This window comes from Anabas testudineus, chromosome 21, assembly GCF_900324465.2.
Source record: "Anabas testudineus chromosome 21, fAnaTes1.2, whole genome shotgun sequence".
In the NCBI taxonomy this organism is placed as follows: Eukaryota; Metazoa; Chordata; class Actinopteri; order Anabantiformes; family Anabantidae; genus Anabas; species Anabas testudineus.
The window spans coordinates 22,459,855-22,472,542 of record NC_046629.1 but is presented as its reverse complement, the minus strand read 5'-3'; the positions used below and the strand labels follow the sequence as shown (position 1 = coordinate 22,472,542).

At 39.5% G+C, this 12,688-nt stretch overlaps 2 protein-coding genes and 1 non-coding gene across 9 annotated transcripts in view; 2 read left to right on the top strand and 1 right to left on the bottom strand.

Moving 5' to 3' along the window:
* The window catches only part of col18a1a (collagen type XVIII alpha 1 chain a), a 64,933-nt gene extending 63,331 nt beyond the window's left edge, over positions 1-1,602 (top strand). For all 3 annotated transcript variants that reach the window (XM_026377137.1, XM_026377136.1, XM_026377135.1), the window contains 2 exons: positions 151-263; positions 379-1,602. In XM_026377137.1, coding sequence (XP_026232922.1) covers positions 151-263; positions 379-592 — 327 coding nt within the window. In that variant the 3' untranslated portion in view covers positions 593-1,602. The remainder of the gene's footprint in view (positions 1-150; positions 264-378) is intronic.
* A 357-nt stretch (positions 1,603-1,959) lies between these two features.
* trnas-aga lies at positions 1,960-2,041 on the bottom strand. Its single transcript has one exon. It is a non-coding gene; the product is annotated as a tRNA-Ser (tRNA).
* Positions 2,042-9,346: 7,305 nt separating this feature from the next.
* The window catches only part of pcbp3 (poly(rC) binding protein 3), a 49,814-nt gene continuing 46,472 nt past the window's right edge, over positions 9,347-12,688 (top strand). For all 5 annotated transcript variants that reach the window (XM_026377082.2, XM_026377080.2, XM_026377078.2 and 2 more), the window contains exon 1: positions 9,347-9,636. The gene's annotated coding sequence lies outside the window, so the exon portion shown is untranslated. The remainder of the gene's footprint in view (positions 9,637-12,688) is intronic.

The window sequence follows — 12,688 nt, the reverse complement described above, 5'->3', positions numbered from 1 at the left end:
TTATTTAAAACTGTTGGATGGTCTTTTTATGTTCTCTTTGCTGTAGGTTGCTAGTTTACTTTTAACTTTTGTATAAACTGACTTTATTCTGTGGATCTTTGATGCTTGAAATAGAACACGTTGGAGTTAAGCTGTACATTCTCTTTGCAGGACCAAGTGTTGTTTAGTAGTTGGGAGTCGCTCTTCACGGATGAAAACAAAATGAGGGAGAACGTACCAGTCTACTCCTTTGATGGTAGAGATATCCTCAGGGACAGTGCCTGGTGAGTTTCTGTTTGTACATGTAGCTTTTTATGTAAGAGTAGTCTTTGTTTCCTGCCTGTGTTGGTATAGACACAGTGTATTCTGATCCCTGCGCTTGTTTTTGCTTTCCTACAGGCCAGAGAAAATGGTCTGGCATGGATCAAGCAACAAAGGCCACAGGCAAACAGACCACTACTGTGAAACATGGCGAGCAGGTGACCGTGCTGTGACTGGTCTGGCATCATCACTACAGAGTGGCCACCTCCTGCAGCAAACCTCCAGTAGCTGCTCCGGCTCCTACATTGTCCTCTGCATCGAGAACGCCATCACGTCACACTTCAAAAAATAAAGCCCAATCGTTTTGTTTTTGTTTTTTTTTTTGTTTTTTTTTTATGTTCTGGGTCCTAGTTACAGTTTTAATGTCCAAGCAGACGTGTTTGTCAATTCCCTGGTAACACGTCTTGTGACCATGCAGCGTCCAATGAACTGGCCCCGTGGCTCTTTGCCTGACAGAGACGCTTTGTAATATCCGCTCCTTCCTTCCACAAACGCCAAAGAGATGGATCCAACCGAGGGGTGTTGATCTGTTTTCTTGGGGGCATTGGCACATACTTTCTTCAAGGGGTGGAACAACAATGGAGAAGCTAAATGCGTTCTCAAATTGTATCCATTGTTTTTTATTCTGTATATTACATGTTTTGTTGTTAGTGTTCTTTTTTGATGTTATCAATGTTTTAGCATTTGAGCTGTTTTTAAAAATGATATATCCATGTTTGTTTGTTTGTTTTTTAATTTGAACTATTGATCATTTCCACATTTTTTCCAATTTCATTTTAGAATTATGGGTGATGATGGGGTACAACAAACCTTTAAGGACTATTTTAAATTTGAAAAGGATAATAGATATTTATTTTTAAATGAAGTTATGTAAGGTTTAAAAAATCATTTGGAAAAATAAAATATGATAAATACCCTCATTTATATTCTATCCAGCACAGAATTATTTTTTTAAAACGAGCTTCTGTTCAGAAACTGTGCCTTATTACACAACCAGAACAGCTCTACCATTGAGCTCATAGTCTGTCAGTTAGAGTCTTAGCTAAAATTGAGGTTTTTGAATCACAAATAATTTTCTCTTTAACCACTTTGTAAAAAAAAGAAAAGACTGATTGCTACCATGCATGCTAAGGATAAGACAATCGGTATAGTAAGGAGACAGTTTTTGCAGTAGCATTAATACGATTTACAAAGACAAACCTTGACAGAAATTGTGGATATCCATTTTTATAACACAATGTGCTGTACTGTTTCTCCCAGGCACTGAATTAAAGTCTTTCAATCGCAAAGTGACATACTGTACATCAGCCTACATAGAGTTTTTAATTTTTTTCTCTACTGAAACAAATGGAACTATCTAGCTCTAATATCACTGTGACCTTTATAAATTTTCCCTCAGCAGCCTTGAATAGCAGTTTTATGTTCTATTGAAAGGAACGTTGCCTATTTGACCCCAGTAGTAGTGACAGTATCAAATAATAATAAAATGAATACTTTATTGATCCCCTTGGGGAAATTGTGGTTGGATAGCTGCCAGACAGTACACGTTGGCCCTACTACGGGGTTTTGGTGTCTTGTCCAAGGACACCTCAGCAAGTAACCAGAAGGAACCGGGAATCAAACCACTCACCCTGAGCTACTGCTGTCCCCAAAACAATACGTTGTCGGCAGGATTCAAACATGCGCGGGGAGACCCCAATGGATTTCTAGTTCATCACCTTAACCACTCGGCCACAACAACTACTTGTGAAACTTGACCACATATCGTGCCTTTTGTCCATGTACAGAACCAAATGGAGGCTAATTAGTTGGTGTTATACAACAGTACAATTATAATAGTGGTAAATGGATTTTTAATGGAAATTAGAGCTAAAAACACACACACACATACTGCACTGAACGCATCAATGCATCTAGATTATAGTTATTTAAAAGTACTGTATTTCTCACAGTGATTCTGGGAGATGCGTTGTTAGCCCCTGGTCGGGTCTCCCAAGGCAAACTGGTCACAGAGAAGGGTCCATAGAGCAATTTAAAGAACACTGATGGAACAGCCTTTTCTGAGCTGTGTCAGCTTACCTGGATTAAAGAAACAGGGAACTCACTGGAGCCAGCACCCTTTTTGATTAACATAACTGGTTTAGTTCTCATTTGCAAGCCAACTGGTTCAGGAACCATAGAATCAAACACCCTGAAGTGAATGAACACATTTCGACTACGGCACCACTACCAGTTGCTGTATTCCACTTCAACCTTTTCAGCTTGTTAATGATTTGTTAGGTGTCCTGAAGTGTTAGGTATCCCTCCCCCAACAGCTCAGCAAGAAATTATCTGGGGCAAGAAAAATGGGAGATATCATTTAAACACACTTTAAAACAATACGTATGCACCATACCATGTCAAGAGCTGTGCATTAGGTGTCATTTTGGTTGAACTTGTGATTTCCACTGTGTTGCTAAGTCGGTGAAGCACTCAGTACTAATTAGGACTCTTGTACAAACTTGCCTAAACATGTCATAATTTGTCCAAATGAAATTACTAAGAAATCACGTATACATTGGCTGTAGGTCTTTAAGTGAAGTGGATTTTAAAAGAGAACTTGAATTAGGTCACCAGTCACTGGTGATGGCTTATGAAATCCCTTTAAATCTCTTCTTTAAAGTTTGAAGGCGTTTCAAGATAATATTTGATTAAGCAGATTAATTTGAATTATTCAGAGTTGGCCTAATTTTGGTTACTTTAAAATGATATGCCCACTATTACAAAGTTTCCTATACCTTTAGGTTTGTGTTTTTGATTTATCTTAATATGTGCAGATAAAACAGTCACGCAAGTGCAAATAGTGCTGAGAAGTTGTGATCATCTTACACAACTAGAGAAATAATACAAAGCTGATTCCATCATAAGATAAATGAAAGTGTTGAATAGAGTAACATGGTTCATCAGTAGATCCACCCTAACATGCAATTTAACACGTGTATTTTAGGTACTCAAGGTTAAACCAGCATTCTGAAATAATGTAATGAGCTAATGCATCATTCATGAACTGCAGTGTGACATTTCTTTGTCCTTGACATGTTGCATTTCAGTCCTGGCAATTCTTCCCAAACCTGAACTTCAAGGCACTTAGTACTAACACTCATTCATGCTTTGTCTGGCTTTTGTGCTGGAAGTTGAGCAGTACCAGCTAGAGATAGAGAGGTCGGACCTCTTCTACTCTGGAGTTGCAGTGAGAGGCAGTGGGCTGGGGTGAGTTTGCGTTTAGCTACCCAGTTCACTATGTATTGGAGTTTTTCAAAGAGTCTGTCACTGTTGTTTGGGCTTACGACCTAAATAGCAGTGTAGAGTACCCAGCTTTCTTGTCTCTGAAAAGGGCACTAGTAGGTGCTCAGACTGGGGACTTTGAGTGATTACTTTGTTGTTTTAGCAGTATTTCCAGGTAGCCAAAATAGAATTAAAAATTCTTACAATTTTAAAATACTACATTTAAAGCACTTAATAATCAAGCTCCATCATATTATCTTATCATATTATGAGAATGTCTTTTTTGTCTTTTTGTGTGTTTTTCCAAGCTGACATAACTGTTTCAAGATAAGTTCTTTAATCAGAGTAAAAACACAGCAATCGGAGCCTGTGCTTGTGCTTATTCTGCGAGTTAAAAACTGGAATAAAAATGCACAAAGTTGTATCAGCAGAACTTCATATTAAAACCAGTGTTTATGTCGAGCTACTCTATGTTACATATAACTCAATATGATGTAAAGTCAGTGTTTTCTCTAGTGTACATCAGAAATGAAGGCAGGTGGTACCTAACTAACCTTACAACAACATTGAACTGTAGAGAATGTGTTCATGACGTGAATGTGTGGCTTGACAGGAAGGATTTAGCTTTTTTTCATTCTGATTTTAGCAAATCCCAATGACAAAAATAAAGTAAACATAATGTAAAAATACATCTGCAAGAGTACACAATGAACAGCAGCAGTCAGATATTGTTTTGTGTTTCAGCAAGTGTAAATACAAAACAGGAAGCACTCAAAAATCTAAATATGCCCACCACAGGTCCCAAAACACTTTTCTGTACAATGCTGCTTTATTGTCACTAAAAATCCTAAAAATAATTGACCAAAAATACACACATATCATACGTAAATTAGTATTTTCCATTGTCACCACAGCTGGTTCTGTGTCAGTGTCCATATTTGATATCAAGACTATTTGTTACACTAAAATCAGATTTCAAAGCACAATTCTGAGCAATCTGCCTGTTAAGTGGTGATGGTTCCCCTCAGTGATAATACTGTTTCTGATGCCAAACTTTAACTCACCTCCTCAGTTAATTATAATAATAATAATGACATGCTGCAGAACATTGGTGAGTTTTATGAATATGAATGAAACCATGACATGATGAGGTAAGTACCCACTCTAGTTCATTTGTCGTTCATTGAGCTAAACTAAATTGACTTTACTGTTAACATTCCTGAAATCACAAAAAATCAACTTGTAATAGTTTGTGCTGGAGTAGTGTGTGATAGTAGTTTTTGTTTTTTTTTAAAGCTCAGTGTTGGACTGTATTAAGTTGTTGATGATGCTGACAGAACGAAGGCTAGCCCAAACGTGTAGACGTAATACCTTTAACTCTCTGAGTTCCAATAGTTCTATAGTGACAGTCACTACTAGAAAAGTCATTAGGAATCATAAAACATTTCTAAAAACAAGTGTTAAATTTAATAGCATTTCATCCAATAGTTATAGTCATATTAGTGTAGACTTAGATTTTGTTTGCTTGCCTTGTTCCTCACTTGTAAGTCGCTTTGGATAAAAGCGTCTGCTAAATGACTAAATGTAAATGTAAATGTAGTGTGGACCTAAAAAATGACTGAGAGAAGCTACAGCATAGCTAGAATGCTTTTTATGTGTTTCTAATCAGCGTCTGAGAGCTTGACGACACAACCCCAAATGGATAACGAACATATCCTATTTACACTGCACAGTGGATTTAAGCAGTACTTACAGTAATGTATTCTGAAATAAAAAAAAAATATCATTAGAAATTCTACATGACCATAAACAGATCAGACTGCAACAAAATAAAAAGGGGATCTGGTGACACCTCTGCTAAATAAATCATACACAACAATAGTGCAATATTACTCTCATAGCATGACCTCTGAACTACCAGACAGAAGGAATACTCTTATTTTCTTAGTAAAAACTTTACGGGTCGCTCTCTTTAAAGTTACACATCTTAGAAACCAGTATTAAATATTTGGGGCTTGAAGGCACCCTGAAGGCTTTAGTGGCATGTCATTTAAAAATCTAATGTAGCTGATGGGACAGAGGCCCACATTTATCCAATCCTAACCCTGTGATAAAAACCGAGCATTCCCTGAAAAGTAAATGCAGTCACTTCCCACTCGGTTTCATCAAATCTGTCTCTTAAGCATCTCCACCCGCTCCGCCACCTTATGAGAGCTATGAGGCTTATATTAATTGACTGTGGGAGAGCAGGGTCCCTGTTTGGAAGCAAATAAACTAGCATAATAACTCCTGTCAAATTCCTCAACGTCCTTGGTTGAGCAAATCTTCGGGAAAAGACATAATTCACTGAGTGGCATATTATCCATTTAAGTCGCCTTGACTGAGGTTAGAGTGGGTGGGGGGTGGTTGGGATGTAACAACCCACAGCTGGCTTTCCTCACGCTGGATGCCCGAGGAAAGCTATATTTAGTGGGTACTAAGTAATAACTAAGCACAGTGAAAGGATCCAGTGATGCTAATGATACAACAAAGTGACAACCAGAAATTGAGGGACTGAATTACGTTTGGGGCGGAAGCAAAAAGCCAGTTATCAGATCTTTGGGCTGTGTTTATTCGACGCTGGTGACTCACTGTCACATTAACCTAAATCGAACAATATCTTAGCCCTGCATGGCGTTGTTACAGAGGCACTTGTTTTGTGACCTTCTAATGTGCTGCATCTGAGAGAAGATATGCCTTTTTTTTTACTAGTGAGTCCACAATCAGTTTATATACAGGAGCGCGTGTGCATGGAAAGGCTGCTATAAATCAGCAGTAAATGTCTTCAAGAATCACAGTTTTAATGCATTCTGATTAGAGCTAAACCAACATATTTCCCCATGAAATTAAAGGGCAATAATGAGGCTTTAAGCAACATTTGTGTAGTGTCTTAAGTACTTAAGGGCTACTGCACGGCTTTCACATTTCCCTGACATTTAGATAGATAATGAGTAACAATCTCCCAGTCTTTAAATCCCCCTGTGACTCTTCTGGCATTCAAGTCTATTTTTTTCCCCTCATGTCTTTAAATATTTGATGAGGAGGATGTTATCTACAGTGGATAGTCCTGGCATTGTGAAGAAGGCTGTGACCACTTCATCATACAGTACGTCCACTCCCATTTATACTCGTGTATGTTGCTGAAATCACTTCCCTCACTTTCCTCACTTTGGGAGTTTTTTTGCAAAGTAGAATTAAGTGTCGAGACAAAGCCATCTCCTGTCAAAGAGTCTTACAGAGTCTTCTACAGAGGTCAAAACTCACTCACTATATTGCCATGATTTTCCATTGCTTATTGCCTTTTTATATAATTGATGCTATAAATATGTGCCTTTGGTTTTGTGCATGTTTTATGGACAGGATTAAAATGTCACTTAGCAGCAGTGAGGAAACAATTCTTTAGCTCTTGCCAAAACTCTAAGCCCGCATGTAGCACCTACTTGGAAATACCATTTCTCTTTATTAATGCTGAACAATGAGGAAATGCTTATCAGACATTATGATTAACAACAAAGTAATCACTCAAAGCAAATGTATTTATCTTGGATCTGTTTGCATCTCCTTGCTCATGATTTGTCTGTAATTGTGTAATTTAGAATTCAGCCAGGTCAGGTCAGCTACCTCACCAGCTACACACAGCTCACCAGCCGTGGTCATCAGTGCAGCTGGCTACATATTCGATGTGACATCTCCTTCCATCTTCTAATGAATTTTTTATGTTTCTTCCTCTCTCACTCACACGCAGACGGTGCTTGTATCAACCCCCATTCTGGAAAACTATGCTACTGTAAATGACAGCGTTGCCTTTGGAATCTGCGGCCCTTTTGCTTGACACACTGCTCTCCTGCAGGTTCCATACTGATGGATAGCGATGGTACATTGACGTGATGAATCACACTTATTGTGTTGTTATGCAAACTCATGAACGAAAAAAAGAATAATGTCAACAGCATCTACACACACTGGTCTCTCGAGAGTTGTTTCTAATGTGTTGGCCACAATTTACATAGAAGAGAGCGCTGCAATGTTTTTAATAATAAGCATAGTATAAATTACAGTATCACCTTTCTGACGGTTTTAACTTAAGAACTAGACAATTAACTGGTTATTACTGTGTATATATAACTGAAAATCTACATATTAATCATTAAGCGTCCTAGTAGGCAAGATGCTTCAGAATGAAACTCTATAAAATCAGCCACTATTGCATCCACCTCATTTGTAGTTTTACTGGTATATAATGGTCCCCAACCATCACAAAAGTGAACATATCAATTCACACTGGCAAATAAGATGTGACTTTGTAAATCCTTTTCAATTCAATTTTATTCCTTCAGTTAATTAAACAGGAAACACTTCATAAACCAGCTGCACTGAATAAAGCTATAAATATAGATTTACATGGTTAAAAAACATTTTAACCAACAAAACCATTAGTTGGATATTTAAAATTTACTTTTTTACTCCAGTTATTCTGCAGCCAATAATACATAATTTAACAAATTATTGGATGCAAATTAATGCCAAGACAACCTCAGTAACTTAAATTAATAAAATACACCACATTCTACTTCTACTTCTAGGTTTCCTGGAAACCTATTGGCCGACTGCCTTGGTCATCTTACACGAGTCTTCTCACAAACACATGCAGCTTAGTTCAACTGGAAACACAGGAGTACCCACAGGTATGAAAGCTTGAATGATTATGCATGTCTCTCTGCCTGAGTGCGTGTGTATGTGTGTTAACCCTGTGACAGACTGCCGACCTGTCCAGCGTGGGTAATGCTGCCTCTAGCACCTGGCCACGCTGAACAGCAGTTGAGGAAATTACTGGATAATTTACCTGGAGGGAGTTTTTCTTTTCACAGTAAAGTCAACCAATTGTTAAAGCTTGTGAACATCACACTGTTTCACAGCAGTATGTAAAAAACTCTGCATCCCTCCGCAGCTGGCAGCCCCTGAGAATTCCCTCCATCCCTCAGAAAATCTACCTTTCAGCAAGTCACAGGGCTGTGTTGCTGACAAAAAGAACACCCAGAAAGCACTGCTTCTTTGCACCATTTTGATGTAACATTAGAACCGGTATTTCCTTCACTTCCCCGTAAAGATTGAGGAATTGAATCGTGATGTACTTGTTCGTTCCTCAACCTGACAGTTCACCATTGATCATTTATTAAGCTCGGTGCTTGCCAGAGCCATCGACTAAGCTGTGGCACAAGGGAATTGATTATGTGGGTGTTTGAGACCATGTGGATGTGAACATGTGCCTGCAAGTGTTGCTGCCTTTGTACATGCCTTCCTTCTTTGACCATTCATGAGTAATTTCAAACTCCAGCTGATTAAGGGCTCTTTCTCTGTCCGGCTGCAGGGATTGTGCCAGGTCTGCAGAGAAGCTTGCATTGATATTGTGCTGGGTCAAGTGGCCTAGAATCTAATCACTCTAATGTCTGTGGCAGCCCTAAATCACACTCACTGGCTCGAGTGCAATGCTTGGTCTGTCCTTCAAAAGAGAAGCTTTTCATGACTCCTTCCATATTGTAATTATTCCAACTGGATATGAGCTATTGCACTTATTGGCTAGGGCAAGGCACCGGCTGCTGCCTCTTTCATTGGTTGCCCGGTCTCTTCTCTGCAACCTCTCATTGGCTGCCTGGAGGAGAGTGGGAGGAGAGCTCACCCCATCCTCTCCCTGTGGCGGAGCGTGTAAATGTAAAGACTCTTTCTCTGCCTGTTATCTGAGTGACTCTGTGTTTTGGAGTCTGCCTCCGAGTGTGTGCGTCAGAGTGTGTATGTTGGAGGGAGAAAAGAGATAAAGAGAGAGAGAGAAAGGGAGGGAGAGGCAAGCAGCGTTTCTTCTCCCCCCTTTAGCCTCCCCGTCTCCCTGCTCCTTGTCACTCCATCCTTCCTTCCCTCTCCTGGACCACCCTCCAGCCCTGCTTCGAGCCAGACCAAGACCCCCCTACCACCCAGACCGCCCCGGGACCCTTTGACTCTCCTCACTTCTCCGTCCCAGCAACCACCACCTCTGAGCAGGTAAGACTCTGCTTATTTCAGCACATGTGGATTGCTCTGAAAGTACTTCATTCCGTCTCCTCCTCTCTCACTCACTTTACTACTCAAGCTCTAACACTCATCCTCATGTTTTGTCTTTTCTTTCGTCGTTACTTCTGCTCTTTGTGACTTTTCTGCTTTACCTATATGCTGATTTAAAGTTTTCCCTTTAGCGCATTTATCCCTCTCAAAAAAGTAACACAGTTGCAGGAGATCTTATCAGCGAGGTCACTTGTATTTTTCTTCCTTCTCTGATATTCAACCCTGATACCAACTTACTCCTCCCTCTCTACACCACAATCTCTTCATCTTCTCTCCTTGTGTCTTTTGCAATCTCATGCCCTCCAGCTTCCAGCGCGTGCAAATTCTGTGAAAAACTGAATCAAGGCTTGAATTTTTTGAATTTCTGCCGGAAGCGCAAGTTGACAATGACAACATGCTGTGTTTCAGTTACGGGAAATGCATCTCTAATTAATTTCAGAAAAGTGTTTCTGTTAGTTGGTGACAGCTATTTATAGGTGCTGATGTGTCAGGAACACGTGCTTTCGCAAGGCTACTTCTCTAATGCCTGGACAGAACACAGGACTGTCCGGTGGCTCCCGAACGCATGACATTGCACAAAGTGTAATGACTTTACAAGGCAGTGACTTGCTTGATTAAATCAGGCAATCCTTCCAGCAGGAGAGCTTCAATATTAACATGGCCCATAAAGCATTCCTGGCAACAGCAGTGCAGGAAAAAAAAACTGCTTAGTTCTCCATCCACACATCCTGTACTCTACCAGGAAGGGGAAGTGAATTGTGTGTTAATGCGTGTGTGCGTGCAGGTGTGTATTTGTAAAGGGAGTCAGATACTGCTGAAGTGCTTTAGACATCAATAATGCCAGCCTGGAGTTTTTAAAGCCACTTTATCATATCGGAAAATGGGATCTTACAAGTATGTCAACAGCTGAGGAAATGCTTCTCCTGATGTGGTCTTTTGTTCCTGTGGAGGCTTTTATGAGGACGTGGCTGTGTAAATATGACGTCTAACTATTTAAAATCACATTTGTTTCTCACGTGTTTACATTTTAGTCCGTCAAAATGATCAACATTGTCATAAAAGCTGTAGAATTTGACTGTATTTTATATTATCTCCTGCCTTATTAATGGCAGTTTCATTTGCATGTTTATATCCTGTATAAACATAGAAATAGTTTTATAATGCAGCCATATTCAGTCTGCCTGTGACTTTCAAAAAAAAGTGCTTTCTTTAGCAGACAGTTTGACCTTCTTCTCTGTGATATTCATTTTCTAATTTGGACAAAAAGAGCATCTGTGAGAGAGCCTTTTGGGAATGGGGGTCCTCCCGACAGAGACGCCTCGAGGGAGAGCAGCTTCAACTAAAAGTCTTTCATTGTGGTAGTTTGTGTGGAACAACTGAATGAATATGCTGAAACACTTCCAAGGCCTTGAAGCTGTAGCAGAGAAGTTTTGTTGCTCATTAGAAATTTCAAAACAAATACAAATTATTAAGCCGGAAAAATGCTGCATATTGTGAATTTGCCGGCATAAACTACATTCATGGATGAACAGATAATATACAAGATCATTTCTAGGTGAGAAAAGCTCATTCTCACAGCACTAAATTGATTTAATCATTCATGCAACTGCTAATACTTCCTGTCACAAACCTTAACCATCTTCTAAAACTAAGTTCTTTTAACTGTGGTTAAGTAACACAGATCAAGTTCAGGTGAGGATTATTAATGTAGAAAACTCATAGCAAGAAGAGAATCACGTGTTTTTTTTAAATGGCTTTGCTTCTTTTCCACATAACTGTCTTTTTTTGCCTCGCCACATCAGCCCCGCAGCTCTTATGCAGCTAAAATTAATGCACTTACTGCACATAAACTCTTTCAGTGTAAGCTCTCATAAGAATGCATATGTGAAATCCCTTGTAGAATGAGATATTTATGAGCCTCTGTGATGTGTTTGCACGCTCCTGTTTGTGAACTCGCATGCCTTCGTAAGCCACTGCTTTAAGCTTAAGTTGAGCCGTGCACAGTCAATGCAGACAATGAGTGTGGCTCACCATGTCAGACCAGTTTTACACTTTCACATCACATAATGCTCCAGATGTCTGTTTAAGCCACTAGGTGTTGTGAATTGATCAGGAGAAAACATACAATTAAAGTGACAGCAAATAATATAAGAGGCTGGACAAGCTTTTGTGTTTTTAATAATGTCACTATAAAAAGACAAATTAAACAAAGATGTCATACGACTAGCTGGTTGATCAAAGGACACTTGCTCATCTAGTGATCACACTGGTGTGTTATGGTAAATTTGATGTAAATATATATTCTTTACAAATGTCTCCATTTCAACATGGCCTGGCTTCCACCACTAATTTTCCATTTGGCATAACTGCCTTATAAAAAGATGGATCGCATGTATCCAGAATATTCAGTAAGCCCCACTTCCTTCTATGTAAAGCCAATGCTCTGCAAGCAGCTGGCCCTTTGTGCCTTGGCCCATTCGAGCCGTTCCGGATCTCCCGCTGGCCTGGCTCAGGGTACAGCGTGTGCTGGGAGTTGCCTGGGTAGGGAAGGTCTCAGTGTGATAAACGCCACTGACACTGACTGGCTGCTGTCTTGGTAGCTGTCGGCACAGCGATGGAGGGCAAGCGGACACAGACAAAGAAGGGCTAGAGAAGTGACTGTGTTTGGTCTGCTGGCTGCTGGCTTTGGACTTACAGTAGTATGATGGAAAACTAAATGCACGCTGGAGCTGAAACTGAATAACTTCTACATCATGCTTTCATGCTATCTATGAATAGTGACAATTAGAATACATTTATTCTAAATGTTTGCTTCTCAAAACAAGAATCTAGTGTTAACTGTTTCCAGAGACTAAAGATTATTTTATTTTAACGTCATCATTTTCTATCAATAGTTAAATTTGATTGGATCATTTTTTTCTCTCTATATGTAAGAAAGCTGTTACTACATCAAAACACTTAAAGCCACAGTAATTCACGGCCCTGACTTTTA